The sequence below is a fragment of the Peromyscus californicus genome, unplaced genomic scaffold, assembly GCF_007827085.1.
Source record: "Peromyscus californicus insignis strain IS unplaced genomic scaffold, ASM782708v3 Scaffold_18__1_contigs__length_77618521, whole genome shotgun sequence".
NCBI lineage: Eukaryota > Metazoa > Chordata > Mammalia > Rodentia > Cricetidae > Peromyscus > Peromyscus californicus.
This window is the reverse complement of record NW_026294480.1, coordinates 39413683-39430718: the sequence shown is the minus strand read 5'-3', so window position 1 is coordinate 39430718 and position 17036 is coordinate 39413683. Positions and strand designations below refer to the sequence as shown.

At 40.8% G+C, this 17036-nt stretch overlaps 1 protein-coding gene across 4 annotated transcripts in view; it reads right to left on the bottom strand.

Moving 5' to 3' along the window:
• The window catches only part of Pde4d (phosphodiesterase 4D), a 698811-nt gene that overhangs the window by 191078 nt on the left and 490697 nt on the right, over positions 1-17036 (bottom strand). For all 4 annotated transcript variants that reach the window (XM_052743269.1, XM_052743270.1, XM_052743271.1 and 1 more), the window contains exon 3: positions 1085-1121. In XM_052743269.1, the coding sequence (XP_052599229.1) occupies positions 1085-1121 (37 nt within the window). The remainder of the gene's footprint in view (positions 1-1084; positions 1122-17036) is intronic.

Here is a 17036-nt window from a genome sequence, read left to right as displayed (position 1 = left end):
GGGACCCAGGTTTTAGATGCTTATTACCAGGAAGCCAGGGTGGTCACAAACAGTGGGACTGTAGGGGAGAAGCAGCTGACTACAGAGACAGTTTTCCAGCTTCCAGAGCACCTTTAACTCTGGTGTGCATCAGTCCTAAGGACTCTGGCTAAATTGTTGTTATGTTCAAAGGGAAGAAAAGAACAGTGGGTATGTGGGGCAGGTCGGGGTGGGGGGTGCCTCCCAACACCAGACTACATGCCTAAGGAAATACACCAAAAGATTTGAGCATAGAAAAGAATTGTTCTAAAATAAAATACACAAACAAATTAAAGCTGGCACCCTTTTCTGTGGGTCAGAGAGACTCAGATCTTATGTAAGAAAGTTCAAGAACTTTAGAGTATAAGAGTTTGGAGTTTGGATGCTAGTTAGTACCGAAATCTTGGTATGATTTGGACATCTGAATAAAACTTGAAGAGATCCTGTAGACTCCTTTCTGGTAATTAGATCTATTCAAGATGTTTGAGGTCCCGTCTTGCTCAACAACACAACTGGTCTTCAACCATTCTATACACGTTCTCAAACACTTTAAGTCATTTTTATCATCTCATATCTATGCCATGGAGTTGAAACATTTTTGTTTCTTACGCATGAAGAACTCAAATGTGTCACTCAGCTAAATCTTTGTACAAATAACACATGTTAAAAAAAAAAGGAGTAAATAAAGTATCAGGTTGAACGGGATTATTGAATTTCAAACACAGATCATGTACTAATTATACTAGATGTAATTTAATCTGTGATACAGTCTTTTCCTTCGGGTGCTAATTCCAGTTAAGGAAATAGGGGCCCTCTGAGTACTATCACCCTTAGGTAACTTGTTATTTGAAGTACAGACACTGCTTGGGTCTAACAGCTTTATCCAAAGCACATCTGTAGGGCTAAGGTTACATTCTCCAGAATTGCCTTTTAATTATTCGAATAAGCCAAACAATTTGCATCCCCACACCTGTGTGTGGTAAAGTTCCATCAAGGATCAGAATAAAAATCCCCACATCACATGTGTGAATCTCTAAGAAGCCTGCACACTCCAAGCTGTGCTTACCTGAGCAAATGGAGTCACAATCAAGTCGTCTCCATGTCTGAAAAACAAACCAAATCCAGTGTTAGAAGTCTCCAATAAAGCTCTGACCACTTTTGATCAGCATTAAATGGTCCATTCCATTGGAAGAGAATCCCATTGGGAATTACAGCAATTCCCTCTTTCTCTTCAGCATATGCCCTTCCCAGCCACTGGGTTGAAAACATCTTCTGGATGTTAAACATTGTCCATCTCCCTTGGTCTAAAGAGGGGATCCTTGATTACCAACCAATGTCAATGTTGCTTTTTAGGCACAAAGGCTGTGCTATAAGTAGAAAGGGGTTCTCAGCTCTGGGCCTGCGGTTCACTCTTGACTTCCCATTGCAGATCTCAGCCAGGGATGCCGTGCAAAGAAGCAGCTGCAGCACTGGTTTCTGCGAGTGTACCCTGGGCCATCTAACATTTGTAGGTGATTAGCATCAAGTGATCTGTATGGTCATGTGTAAGCCTTGGATAGGCCAGGAGCCGTACATGACATGGGACTGCATCATCCACTAATAAAAACCCCAGGAAACTTTTTCGACTGACTCGTGTTCCAGCCACAGTACTTACAGGGGAATGTTACCCTGTGAGGGCTGTTGCTACAGTAACATCAGCTCCAGTAGACAGGAGATACAAGAGCAAGGTGTCCATGTGACATGTCTTGGAGAAGCAGGGAAATGCAAGAAGTCATGCACCATTCTTCTTGGAAGAAAGTGGGAAATTGGGACCCTGGACTCTTTGCAATATTTTTCAGCATGAATGAGTGCAGGAAAGGATGTACCAGATCTCAGTGGGTTATTTCTTAATCTAGCCAGTCACAAGCTATTTTATTCAGTCATTTAATTTTTACTTATCTTGAAAGGTAGAGGCTTGCTTGGTCTATCAGGCTCATCTGAATTTTTGTTGATCCCACCTTGGCCCTGTGAGTGCTGAGATTTCTAGTGTACACTGCCATAGGCTACCTTAGAAAATATTTTTTTTTTTTAAAGAAAGGATTGTCTTTAATCAAGTGAACGCAGTTATTTTACACATACATTTCCTTGACATAATCCTCACTGAGTGCTGTTCGCTTGAATTGCCAGCTTGTTCCCGATCATCTGAAAAGGACCCAAGTCCCCAAACCAATGTCTATGAGTCCTGCAGTACATCGAGCAGGGTGATGGCACTTGTAATGGTTAATGATGATGAGACCCCCATCCCAGAAAGCAGTCTGCTCCCTAGGGAATACTACAGAAAGAAACACATGCAGAGACTTCCAGAACAAACAGAATAAGCCATTGCAAATCACTGTGGAAGTTAGAGTCACAATGGTCTTGAGTCTTGTGATGTGGAAGGAGGTACCTTATGGCTGTTTACCTACCCTGGTCACCCTGAGCTAAGTAAAAGCCATTCCTGTGGCCACAAAGAATCCCGCCTCTCCCCTCTTCTAAGAGAAGGACGTGCTGGCTCCTGAGCCAGGGCTACTGGGGACCTGGGGGACAGGCCCAGTGGCATGTGTTGACAAGAGAAGTGGCAGTCCCCCCCATCTTCCAAACCTGTGTCATCATCCCCTTACTTCTGTGTCCCTTACTGTGCTATTTTCCACTCTCATTTCTGAGCTAGAGATACAGAAAGACAGACAAAAAACCAAGAGGTGCAAAAGCAAACTTTCTTAGGTACAGCACTTAACTAGGAGATGGGCATGCCATCCAGAAGACTAAGTTCAGCCGGATTCAGCTCCTGAGAATACAATTCCTTCAGTAACTGTTTCCGGACTGTGGGAATTGGAGAGATGTTGCCTCTTGTTAGTTTCAGTGTTGGAGGCCTTTATGATGTTTTCTTTTCCTTTTCCCTCTCTCCCTCCTTCCCTCTCTTCCCTCCCTCCTCTCTTTTTCCTCCTCCTCCTCCTCCTCCTCCTCCTCCTCCTCCTCCTCCTCCTCCTTCTCCTCCTTCTCCTCTTCTTTATCAACATAGTCTCATCATATAACTCTGACTGGGCTGGAGCCTGCTATATAGACCAGGCTAGCCTCGAACTCACAGGCCTCTGCCTACTGGATGCTAGGATAAAAGCCATGGCCCACCAAGCCTAGCTACCTGTTACTTATTAAAGTAAGATTTCAAATCTGGACTGAGGTACAAGTCCACAGTCCCTGCTACTGAGGGAGCTGAGGCAGAAGGAACAAAAATTCAGTGCCTGGTTGCACTACAGGGTGAGTTGATGGACAGCCTGGGCAACTTAGCAAGATCCCGTCTCAAAAATCAAAATATATCTAAAGGTCTGAGATATAGTCCAATAGTTCACTGGGAGCATGCTTACCTTGCATGCATGAGGTCCTGTGCTCAATCTCTAGTAACAAATACACACACACACACACACACACACACACACACACACACACACACACACACACACACATCCACAAATAAAATCCCACAGATTTCACTAAAATACATTTAAAAATTCAATATAAGTTTAAATCATAATAATTGTAAACAGCCACTATCAATATACAGCAATAATTAATATTTGTCCAATGACTCACTGTGCAAAGAATTTCAGAATGAATGTCGATTGTGGGTGAAGAAAGGGAGTCCCAAGAAAGACACAAAATCATATGTCTGTGAAGATATTTGAAGAGGACTCAAATTCAAGTTGTATGTCTGCAGGACTCTGCTCTTACACATACGTGATTCTCCATCTCCCATGACTTAACCAATGTCAAAAGCACTCCAAAAACAATGCTGACTCTGTGGTATAGTTTTCATTTCATAAAAATATCACTAAGATAAAATGTCATCAGAATAAATACAGAGTGATAAAATAAAATTAAACAGCAAATAAACACAACCAAACACTGCTGTACCAGTGACTTAATAAAACCAGCTCAGCTGTGGTGATATATTGTGTATGCTCTGCAAATAAAGCTTGCCTGAAGATCAGAGGGCAAAGCCAGCCACTAGGGAGCCACAGAGGCTAGGCAGTGGTGGCACACACCTTTAATCCCAGCACTGGGGATCTCATGTCTTTGCTCCCAGTACTTGGGAGGCTCACACACCTTTAATCCCAGCACTAGGGAGGTTGAGACGGGAAATGATATGGCTAGGCAGAGAAAGGAATATAAAGCCGGAGGAGACAGGTGCTCAGTCTTTTTGGCTGAGGAGTTGGTGAGGTGAGAGGTGGCTGTGGCTTGGCCCTTTGTCTTTCTGATCTTTTAGCATTTACCCCAATATGGTATCTGGCTCCGGGTTTTTATGAAGACCAATTAGGATTCATGCTACATTTAGCCTTCCTGACGATCTTCACACCTTACACTTGCAACTAAATAATAGAGAAACTAGTGAAAGACCATTTACTTTTGGATTTAGAAATAGTTCTATTCTAGAACTAACATACAGGTCACAAGAACTCTGAAGAAGGCATATAATAGACACTTACATATTGATATCTGTAAGTTAGCATGTATGTTATATATATATAATACAGCATATATATACGTGTGTGTGTGTGTGTGTGTGTGTGTGTGTGTGTGTGTGTGTGTGTGTGTGTAGAGAATTTCCAGGCTCTCATTTTCTTATTATAAACATTTATTTTTATGCTAAGTTTCAAAAAAGGAAAAAAATGTCCTAGGGGGCAAAATCTCACCTATCACCTATTATTGAGCATTCAGAAAATTGACTTATTTTCCCTATTTTACTCCATAGGGGAATTTTTATCAGACATCAGCCTTGTACATATTACATATGACTTCATATAATTAAAGGATACCATGTAAGGCTGAGGATGCAGCTCAGTGATAGAGTAGTTGTTTAGCATGTACGATGAGGTTCCAGGCTCCATCCCCAGCATCCCATGCCCCTCAGATATCTATATATCCATATATTTTTATCATCTAGCTTCAGAAAAATGGTGTGACCTTAGAAGGAACTTGGTATTCTAAAATTTAAAATATTGCCTCACTTCTGGTTAACATTTTAATAATTAATAAACAACTCCATCACAAGAATTCAAATAACCACTTTATAAAGGAGCACAGGCACTCTCCAGGTAAAATGTACCAATGATTGATAGGTGTTTAAGAAGGTACTTAACAGCACCCAGCATTGGAAAAAATGCAAATTTCAACCAAGATATCAGCTCTCACCTCTTCAGTTTAATTTCATTTTCATTTTAAAAGGCAACAGATTGCCGGGTGGTGGTAGCTCATGCCTTTAATCCCAGCACTTGGGAGGAAGAGGCATGGGGATCTCTGTGAGTTAGAGGCTAGCCTGGTTTACAGAGTGAGTTCTAGGACAGCGAGAGCTGTTACACAGAGAATCCCTGTCTTGAAAAACCAAAAAAAGAAAAAAAAAGAAAAGAAAAAAGGTCACATTTCCTTCATGCCAATGGCAGTACAATGGGCTCATAGAAAAGCAAAAGGTGAGAGATATTTCAAGAAAAGATGAAAAGTGACAACCAAGGACACAGAGGTGTAAGGAACTTGGTGCACTGTCTCTAAGATTGTAAGTGGTTCCAGCTACAGAGGAAAGTGTATGAAGTTCATCCAAAGTTGAATATATTGCCCCTAGAAGACATATCATCCATTCCTGGGTATATCGCCAAAGAAAATGAAAGCATCATGTCACAGAGATATCTGCATTCCCAGTTCATTGCAGAAGTACCCCCAGTAGTCACGAGCCATGCATGACACAGGCACATTTTAAGTGTCCATCATAGGTGGGAAGATAAATAAAACTTGGTATACATACCACACAGACTATTACTCAGAATTTAAAAAGAAAACCATTTGTCACAAGACATATGAAGATGAGGTACACTACGCTCAGTGTAATAAGATAGACAAATACTGCGCGATATCACATCTGTGATATCAAATCAAAACAGAACAAAACACTGAACTTAGAGTAGCCGAGTGAAGCTTTGGTTACTAGGGCTGGGAAGTGAGGTGGGGTTAAAAAGCCTGATGAGGAATAAGCTCATGAGATTTATAGCCCAAATTGATGGCTACAATGAACAATAAGGCACAATACACTTGAAAATTTCTAAGATTATTTCCACATCACAAAAGCAATAACTATATAAAGTGATAGACACATTAATTAGCTCGGTCTAATGATTACACAATTTAGACTCATATTAAATCTTTTACTGCATATCCCAAACACAGACAATGTCTTATTTGCAGGCTAAAAAAATACATTTTCAAAAAGAATGAAGAGCTGGTTGATCTTTGAATCAACAAAACCAAACCAAACCTTAACACCAGGTATAGTGGCACATGCCTATAATCCCAGCATTTGGGAAGTGGAGGCAGGAGGATCAGGAGTTCAGTGTTGTGGTTTACTATATAGTATTCAAAGCCAGCCTGGGTGACAGGAGACTCAGCCTCAGAAATAATAAATAAAGCTGTAGCGATGGATCAGCCAGAAAATCGCTTGCCTCACAAGGCTGAGGGCCTGGATTCGATCCATGGAACACATATTCAAAAATCCAGGCATGGCGGTGCATTCTTGTAATCACAGCATTGGGAAAGATGGATCCCTAGAGCTCCCTGACCAGCCAGCCTACTTATTTGGTGAGTTCCAGACCAGTGAAGAACCATGTCTCCAAGAAACACATGGAAGATGCCTAAAGAGCAACACCTAAGGCTTTCCTCGGGCCTCCATGTGTGTGTCCCTCATATACACAAATGTGTACCTGCACACACATCTGCACATACATACAAGCACACCCTCAAAAATAAGTAAGTGAACACACAAGCTTTAAAACACAAATCCTTAGTTTTTGGCTCCCATGTGCTCAGATCTCCATTAAGAATGTGCACTGATGATAATGCATAAAGTGAGGATTTATTAAACAACATAAGCAAACATTCTGTGGTCTGACGCTGAATGTGTGTTGTAAGACAGAAGAAATTTTGGCTTCATTTAAGAAAATGCATGTTTCAAACAGCCAACTCATGCAATGAGCACAGGACCCAGTCCCACTGCCTGGATGCCTCCCAAACAGATCAAGCCAATCAACTGTCTCACCCATTCAGAGGGCCTGATCCAGTTGGGGACCCCTCAGCCATTGGTTCATAGTTCATGTGTTTCCATTCATTTGGCTATTTGTCCCTGTGCTTTATCCAACCTTGGTCTCAACAATTCTTGCTCATATAAACCCTCCTCTTTCTCACTAATTGGACTCCCAGAGCTCCACCCGGGGCCTAGCCATGGATCTCTGCATCCAGATCCCTCAGTCATTGGATGGGGTTTCTAGCACTACCTGGGGCCTATGCAGGGTCACTTGGCTCGGCCTGGGAGGAGGGGACTGGACCTGCCTGGACTGAGTCTACCAGGTTGATCTCAGTCCGCGGGGGAGGCTTTGCCCTGGAGGAGGTGGGAATAGGGGGTGGGCTGGGGGGAAGGTGACGGGGGGGGGAGGGGGGAGAACAAGGGAATCCGTGGCTGATATGTAGAACTGAACTGTATTGCAAAATAAATAAATAATAATAATAATAATAATAATAATAATAATAATAATAATAATAATAATAATAAAAACAGGAAAAAAAAGAAAATGCATGATAACAAATGAATGCCATTCAGTTTGTTCGGCTCTATGGTGGTGCAAAAATTATTGATTCTCACATTTTTGTACAGAGGTTTCCAACTTCAAAGGGACTTAGAAAATGTTGGTAGACATGTGTACAAAGCTTAATAAAGACTGATGCAGCGGAGGGAATTTTCCAGGAGCACTGACGTCACAAATGGTCACTGAGGGCTGTGAGTACTAGGCTGAGTTGGCTGTTCTTGACAGGAGGGAGGAAGACGCAGAGGGCCCAGTACCCAGAGCACAAGAGGCTACACAAGTGTCCTCACTCTGTGTTCTAGGAACAGGCTCTTCTTTCACTGTGTTCGTTGACAGGACTTTCGTTTATTCCTAACGTCACTGACCCTGCTCTCCTGGGCTTTCTCCAGAATGCTCGTCTGTGTGGGAGATTTATAGCTAGTGAGTGCGATCCTCTTAAAGGTCTGCCTGTGACAGAATGGGCCTGGGAGACTAAAAGGGAAGGTCTAATTAAACACAGGAGACTTTCTGTGAGCCTACTATGGGCCCAAAATCTAAGGGCCTACAGGATCTAATTGTTAGGACTCTGCTGCATTAATGGGCACTCTGAGATTCGTACTCCAAGACGAGGAACCAGGATCTGAGAGCCTAAATTCAGACACAGTTACATGCTTGGCAAATGGCAGAGGTCATTGGTTTCCCGAAGCCTGTCTAAAACCTGGAGCTTGTTTGGCAGAGTTCACTGGTCCTTGTCAAAGTAGCAGTAAATATGCGCTGTGCAGTGAAGCACTGACCAGCTTCATATTCCTTTGGATAATTTATCTTTTTCCTGAGATTATGCTTTTTGTGTTTGTGTGAGAGATTATCCTGTCATTAAAAATTAAAATGACTTCATATTTTAGCCAGAATTTCTTTAATATTCTTTACATGGTTAAAAATAAGTGGTCAGAGACCTATGTTGGTCTCTCGGGTGCTTTTTGACATTTTAATGGGCCTTGGAATCCCAAGACATGGAGAGTGCTGTGTAGCTGGATATGAACCCAAACAAACAAATAACAAACAAACAAACAAAAATTTCCACGTTGCTTTGGACATTTTGTTTCCCAGTTGTTCAAATGGATTCAAATTATTATGAATATCAGAGAAGTACAACATCAGAGTCTCTAGAATAATGTAACTCAATGGGAACTTCTGCAGATATTCTCTGTGCGTGTGCGCCATTGACTATGCTGTCCATCACATGCAAGCACACATATCACAAGGCAAGTAAGCACAATGGTCTTTGGTGGTTGTATTGATTTCTGAAGTCCTGAGAGTACCAAGCAGGGATGAGCTGAGCATTCAGCCTTGCTCTTCCTGACCATGAAACAGGGACTGTAAAGGCTTTGGTTCTCAGGCCACTCAGGACATTTTCTAGAAGACATCGTCCTGTGAATCATCTACATGATATTCTGCCACACCACAGCCTCTTGCATTTGCAGGGGCGTTGACTTACTATTCTTTCGCTTTCTACTTTTTAGTCTTTTGCTTCAAAGGAGAGGAACTGATGCCTGATGCACGTTTAGACACAGCGCAATAGTATTTGGAGACGGCACTTCCTTCTTGACCCAAGGTCGGGAAAACCCCTAAAGACACAAGGCCTTTGAGGGAAAGCTGACACAGGGTCTGAGAGACTCAGGAGGGAATCCAGACCAAAGGAGAAACTTCTTCACCAAACCCAAACAGAAGCATTCAACATGCCGGAAGTCCACTAGCAAAGCTTAGGGGCTGTTCTCATGACTTGATTTCTGAAGGAAAGCTGTAGGTGCAGTAAGGCATACTTTATTCCCTCCATATCTGTGATAGACTATTTAAATGTTTCCGACTACAAGGAGGTAGATTGATTTAGTGACACTCCCTGGGAAAGCTTACCTCCAGGACACACCGTATAACCACCCAGCAGTGGAGCCATGGGTCCTTATATGGCTCAGAGAATAGTACTGGGAAGACTGAAAACGGTTTGCTAAGGAGCCAAGACTGACAAGCAAAATACATACTTCAAGTGACTGATGTGTAAATGGAGCAGGTATTTATGCTGGTGTCTCGATATCAGCTGTCTGTCTCCTTTCCTGTCTAGGATTTTAAAAAATAAACAAAGACAAAAACGCTCGCATCATGTGATATTTTTGTCTTGTCTTCATGGATCTGCGTTGCCTGCAGAATGAATGATACCTTGAATGGTCTCACTGCTGTTCATTCTGTGTAGGGGGGGTAATAGAACCAGCCTCATTCAAGCACGTCAGCTAGCTCTACATTCCTTTCCTCAGAATGTGCTGGAAAACACTCTGGGTGTCTCCTAGAAAAATCAGCTCTTCTCTTTTTCCAAGCCTGCCACCATCCCCCTCCTTCTAACTACCCACCACCGAGATTTAACAGTTCAGAGAGTTTCCATTTTGTGATGCACTGGAACAGGGTTCTCGTCTCTGTCCTCTTCAACATCTAGAGGAAAATGGTTAGAGGTTGGAGAACAAGGGGAGAGCCACCAGGCCCAATGTCCACAACTAGTTGAAACCATAAGTTATTTTCAAAAGGGCAGGAGTACCCTATTGTTTTAGCTCTGGTTCTTTTTATCTAGGGCCATGTTACATGAAAGCACTATCCAGACAAATGGGTTAGCTGTTTTTCCTTGAAGATGGTGTTCAGATTTGCCTGACTTTAGTTAGTTTATAATTCACATATTGCTCTCAGAGATTCTGTGTCTTTAAGAGCACACTGAAAAAAGGAAGCAGGTCTTCCTTGACCACGATAATCCTAGCTCGCTTTCTAGCAGGAATCTGATGCCTTATGGTGTGGGATAATTATTTTCATTATTAAACTCTTCTCGCTCCACATTTTAAAAAAGTAGGTGTTACATTTCATAAACAGTGAGATAGTAGTATAATTATGCAATCAAATGTTCATTTTTTTTCAAAGATTTGCTCAATGCCTAATGTCACATGGCTTTTGTTTTATATTATTTTTACTCACAAAAATAACTTATTACCACACTGTTTGCTTTACAAAATAGTAGCCTAGGAAGGCATAGTGATGTTTTTCTCATTTATAACTTTTTTTTTGGCCATTGAAAGTTTTAAGGTACATAGTGCATATGAAGACCAAGAAAAGAAAATTGGGAGTAGAGAAATGACTCAGTAGCTATGACTTGCTGTGCAAGAATGAGGATCTTAGTTTGAATTCCAGCACCCACATTTAAAAAAAAAAAGCTAGGCATGGCTAATTGCCTGCCTGTAGGCCCAGTACTGTAGGAGAAGGGAGACAAGGGATTCCCAGGGTTGCTAGCCAACAGTCTAGTTTGTGATGCTGGGAGAGACACTGTCTAAGGAAATAATACAGAGTGATGGAGTAGGGCCAGACGCTGTCTGGTCTCTGCCTATGTACATAGGACCTGTACATACATGTACATATTCATCACACTCATATACATACATGCTCACACATTCACACAAACCTACAAAATAAAGAAAATTGCAATCTGCATTGTGTGGTGCATGCCTGTAATCTCAGCACTGGGAAGGCTGAGGCAAAATGATGGCTGTGAGTTCAAAGACGGCCTGGATTACACAGTGAGATCCTACACAGATCAATCCATCCATAGAAAAGAAAAAAAGAAACGTGCATGTTAAATGTTTGGATACAGTCCTCTGAGGATGTAATAGAAATGCATATAAATAAGACATTCATGAGATGTTTTGTCAAAATATACTTTTCTCCCTAATTTAAAACTACTATTTATCTTCTTATATCTTCTAAGATTTTGGGAAATGTCTTCTTCACTTTGGCAATAATAACTGGGACAATAATATGCATGCCTCAAAGAGTTTATTATTTTGAAAACTTGCATAACAATGCAATAATACCATCCATCATGACAACATCTCACTCTGTTAAAGCCTTCTCATGTTCACTCTTTGTCCTTACCATGTTAAAGGCAATCAAAACAGTAGGATTGTAATTAAAGTAAAAATACAAAATATGTGTCAGCTAATGTGTTAAGTTGCTTAGTTTGAAGACTAAAAGAGCAAGCTTAGTTTGGATTTTGCCAATAATAGAACTTGTTTGAGTCTGTAATAAAATAGCTCAGTAATTGACTAAAGCAAAAAAAAAAAAAAGACTTAAAGGAGAGAAAAAATAAAGAAGGAAAAAGCTAGCCCAGTGTCCACTGTTCTCATACTATGCAGATGTGCTTCTTGAGATTTTAAACATCTGCATCAGTCTGTATCAATACCACACAGTAACAATCACACCTGAAGCAAGCTACAAAAGCAGAAAAAGAATGGGCCACCTAGATTGTAACCACAATTGTGTGACTTTGGATGATAATCAAGGATCTGGACAATCCAGTGTCCTAACACAACCAAGACCAGGACACATTGTGTACTCCAGAGCTTGTTACAAAGGTGATGGTGCTTAACCTGTTGCCTCTGGTTCCCTGCCACACCCCATGCCCCAATAAATTGCTCCTCACATGGAAAGTTAGTCTAGCTCCAATCCTCAGGATATAAATAAAACAAATACCTTAACATGGAGCTTTTCAAACTAAGTTCACGGTGCTTCTGATACTTCATTAATTTTATTTATAACACCCTCTTTGCCATAATAAGTATCTGTTAGTTCCAATTACTGAGTAGTTAGGTCCAAACAATTTTATAAGGTTTCCCCTAACAACTCAGTACCTATTAAACACTGTACAACTTCTTGCCATGGAAAGAGATTGGATATTGCCTCTCACATTTCCCATCCACATGGACTTTTATTCAGTAATTGCTTTTCATTCATCAACCATTGAAGATTCAGTTTTGTAAAGACACAAGGACTCAAATGGCTGCTATGATCTAAAGATGAAAAACCAGAAAAAAAATAAAGCTATTAGTGTTACAGGTGATTGACAAATATTTTGTTGCCCTTGAAAAGTTAAACCATGCCTTGCACCTGTGTATGTTCCCGCTGGGCCTCATTGTCTCAGTCTCTTTAATCCAACATCCTCAGCTGGGAGAAGTCTGGAATTGGGAAAGCATGCTTAGGCATTGATAACTCCCTACTTCAGTTGGTGGAAGATGGCTTTCAACTGGCAAATCAATTGACTTCAAAATGAGTTTATGTGATGGCTAATCTTGGTTGTCAACTTGTCTGCATCTGGAACCAACTAAAAACCCAACCCCACCTGTGAGGGATTTTCTTGACTGGATCATTTGAGATGGAATGGGGTACCCTAAATCTGGGGCACCTGTGAGGGATTTTCTTGCACTCTTGCACTCATCTACCCTGCTCCTGAGTCATTCGTTCACTGGGATTAGGAATTACTACTTCTTCCAGCATAAATTGAAGACCAGCAGCTCTCTATGACTTTCCTGGGGCTCTGGCACCAGATTGGTACTCTTGAGACATCCAGTCTCCCAGATTGAACACATACCAGATTCTTGGCCTTTCCATTGTGAGACAGCCATTTTTGGACCATCCAGACTACAGCCTGCAAGCCACTCTAATATATTTCATATATATTTTCATTCTATCAGTTCTGTTTCTTTAGAGCACCCTGAATATACAGTGTATTAAAATCTAGAATTTATGTAAGAGAGGTTACACATTGTTCCATAGTCCAGTGAGGAAGAGAATCTTGGCAATGGACCATGTCTGTTTTCATTTTGATTTTTCTTTCTGAGACATTTCAGAAAGAGTCCAAGGAAGAATTATTTAACCTGGAGTGAAAATATAAACAGATATGTAGGCAATCCTTCTGCCTTCTAGGTCTGGAGGTAATGCCACCAGACAACTAAGTAGGACAAGTAGGTACAAAGTTCACGCACAAGAGAGTTCCCAAGAACAGGAAGTTCTAACTATCTGTAAGGGACACAGAGACAATAAGTCAAGTGTATCCAAGGCTTCTGTGGTAAGATGAATCCACCCAGATCACTATGCCTTCAAGCTCTCCTGCATATTCTTTATGTAGGAGCACAGTGTGTAAACATGAATGAAGAGTTGTCTAGTCATCTCTGGATTCTGTATGCCATGGGCTGTTCAGCAGAGAATGGGAAAAGAGGTCCAGTTATCCAGGTATACTGATTTTAATCTGTTGAAAGACCTTGCTGGTCAGAGGTCACAGTCTATCATGACCTGGCAGCTTTTTCCAAAGCTCAATGACATGGGAACTCCCTCCCCAGCCAGACTTCCTGCTTTCTACCTGCCCTTATCTGGAGAATGTCCCTGGGCCAGGAGGACTAACCTTATCTGAAAATTGTCTCTAAGCTCGGATGCCTGATTTATCTTTAGGGTGACCCTTGGCACATTTTCCTGCTAGAAGCCTCTCCTGCTTATACTTATATGGTAACTAAGACTTACACTAGGAGCTTTGCTGTTATAGGACCCTGCTGCCACATACAAAGCCTTATAACTGGACCATACCATGTAATGCAAATTAGGGTTTGTCTCCAGACTCCCCAATCCTATATATTTTCTATTACTCCGGAATAAAGCTGAGCTGATTCACTGACGTCATCTCTGGGAAGGCTGTCTCTGTCATACCCACAGCCATCTGAACCCTGTTCTCGGCTTCTGCTCCCTCCACCCTCACGGATCAATGTGCCAATGATCTGGAGGAAGAAGCAGAATCACGTTAGTCTAATTGGTTTGAGAGGTAGCTTACAGTCAATGGATTACAGTTTTATGATTAAGTGTTCTTTGTCTTGTGTGGTGGTTAAGCTTGTTGTTGAGTTGGATGAGATTTAGAGTCACTTAGGAGATGATTCTCTGAGCATGCCTGTGAGGACATCTCCAGGGAAGTTCACCGAGGTGGGAAGACCCATCCTCATTGTGAGTTGCACCATCCCATAACCTCAAGTTCTAGACTAAATAAACCAGAGAAAGAAAGTGGAACATGAACCGTCATTCCACCTCTGCTTCCTGACTGTGAATAAAGTCTGACAGGCTCCCCACACCCATGCCTCCACAGCTGGAGGTGCTCTTACTGCCATATTCTCTCTGGTATGGTGGACAGCCCTCTTAAAACTGTGAGTGGAATGCAGTCTCCCTTCCTTAAACTGCTTTGGGGGTTGGTATTATGCTACAGCAATGACAGAAGTAACAAGCACACCTCTTATCATTGTTCATTTTCCTGTTAATCTTTGCAAATGTATCATTTCATGATTTCAAATGCACACAACCTTAGCTCTTTGGGTAATGGACATCAGAACTTGCTGTTACTGTGACCCTGTAGTAATCTTAAATTTATTTTGAAAATCTTTGAGAAACATGGAATCACCTGTGTATTATGCCATTTTTGTATTTCTTGTCACTGCAGTGGCAGCCTTCACTTCTCTGGCTGTTTCTACAGCTAGGTAAATGTTTTACTATGAAGTGTGATTCACGTCTACTGTTCCTATAGTTAGTTCCTGACTATGATTATGCTAATACTGCTGTGTTTCTTATCTTTCTCTGTGTATGTGTGTGCATGTTTGCACTTAGGTGTGTGCACCTGTGGGTGGGCAGGCATGTGTGGGAGGCATGTGCACCTGTGTACACATGTGTGTGAGGCCAGACATTGACAGGGAATGTTTTCCTCAATTGCTTCATCATCTTACTTTGAAATCATAATCTCAGTCTCTTGGTGGGCATGGAGCTCACTGGTGCACTAGACTGACTGTTGATCTCCAGAGGATCTCCTATCTCAACATCCCCAGCTCTGGGATTACAGGTGTGTATCGCTGCCACACCCAATTTTCACATGGGTGCTGGAATCCAAACTTAGGGGCTTATGCTCATATGATAAGCATATTACCAACTAAGTCATTGTTGTAGCATTTGTATATAATAAATGGAGAAGAAGCTCCTGGCAATTGTCTACTTTAAATAAGTGAATATTTATGGGTTCTGAGCTTTGTTTAATCCTATAGAAATGGATACATTTTCTGATTCAGATGCATGGCTACCTTATTGGTTTTGTGTACTACAAGATTTGTCATAGTTTATTTTTTACTAAATTTTTATAGTGTTTCGTGGCAATTCTGCTGGTCAAATGAGTTTTGTCTTTCTACTCACAAGTACTGTTCACAATGGTATCATCACAATAATGTTCTTTAAAAAGGATCAAAACTTTTATTGTATTTTGAAAAGATGAACATTCCTGGACTTTGGATTTCCTATCCACAAATGGCATATTAATATCCCCATTGAAAGAACTGAAGGATTAAACAGCAGGTATGAAAATACTCAGAAAAGTGAAGTGTAATATCCACATACAATGTATGTTATGACCATAACTATTATTTTTTTCTTTGTGTGTCTCAGCTACTTAATATTTATTTACACATGATAAGAGGATGTCATTTTGTTAGGAAGTAACTGTTTTCTTTCTTCTCATTTCCTAATTAATTAAACATTATACATAAACTTACAGAGAATTTGGTTTTTCTAAAACATTTCAGTCAAACAAATAATAACAGATTCTCATTGACACTAAGGGATTTTCTCTGTTGAAAAGCTAGATAAGAGTAATATATACAGAATCATCAAATCTGCAAAGTAGATTTTAATAACATCATTTTCTATAAAGCACAGTCGAACTGTGGAGTGGAGCTATGGACATTGAACAATCTTCACCACATCAACATAAAGTAGTTAAAGGAGTCTGAGGTTTACACATGGCCACATAAGCTATCAAATAAAGAGAAAGCCTACTCATGTATGTGTGGAAGATAAATGCTGTATTAAATTAAATACGAAGCCATAATTATTTTGTTTATCTTGTTTCTCAGCAAGCATGAAAGGAATGCCTCATTTCTCCTAGGATAATACACAGAGGGACTCAGAAAGCTGAGCACGTCAAGACATTATTTTTCAACAATACACAGAGTTGCATCATGGTCTGATTCAATTTGTCATTTGTACATGAGTCCTCTGAGCAGATAAAGGAACTTTTGAATTGGTACAGGGTAAAACGAGGCCATCCTTGTATAGGGCTTTGGAAATAAAGGCTTTTTTAGAATGTGAAATAGCACCAGCTTTTCATAAAATGGAGGTGCACATTTAGTCTTTCCTAACTTGAATAGAAGGTCTGAGACACACAGCCTATGCATTAGCATCCCAAAATTGTTTTACTAGAATTTTAGAGAGCAGAACATTTAACCAATAAAATAGAGTCCAGTTACTCACTACATGCTCATCTCTGACCTTTCTTTTTAATATTTTTGATTGCTTGGCAGTTTCTTTTATTCAATTAAACAAATTTTAGTTGTTTTCATTTCCATCCCCTTCCTCTCCTACTTTCTTCTCAACAAATCTTCCTCATACTTTCATTTCTTTTTTGTATGTGGTCCACTGAGCTTTAATTAGAGCTTCTTGTCTGTCAATTAATTGCCTACAGTCCCTCAGGAA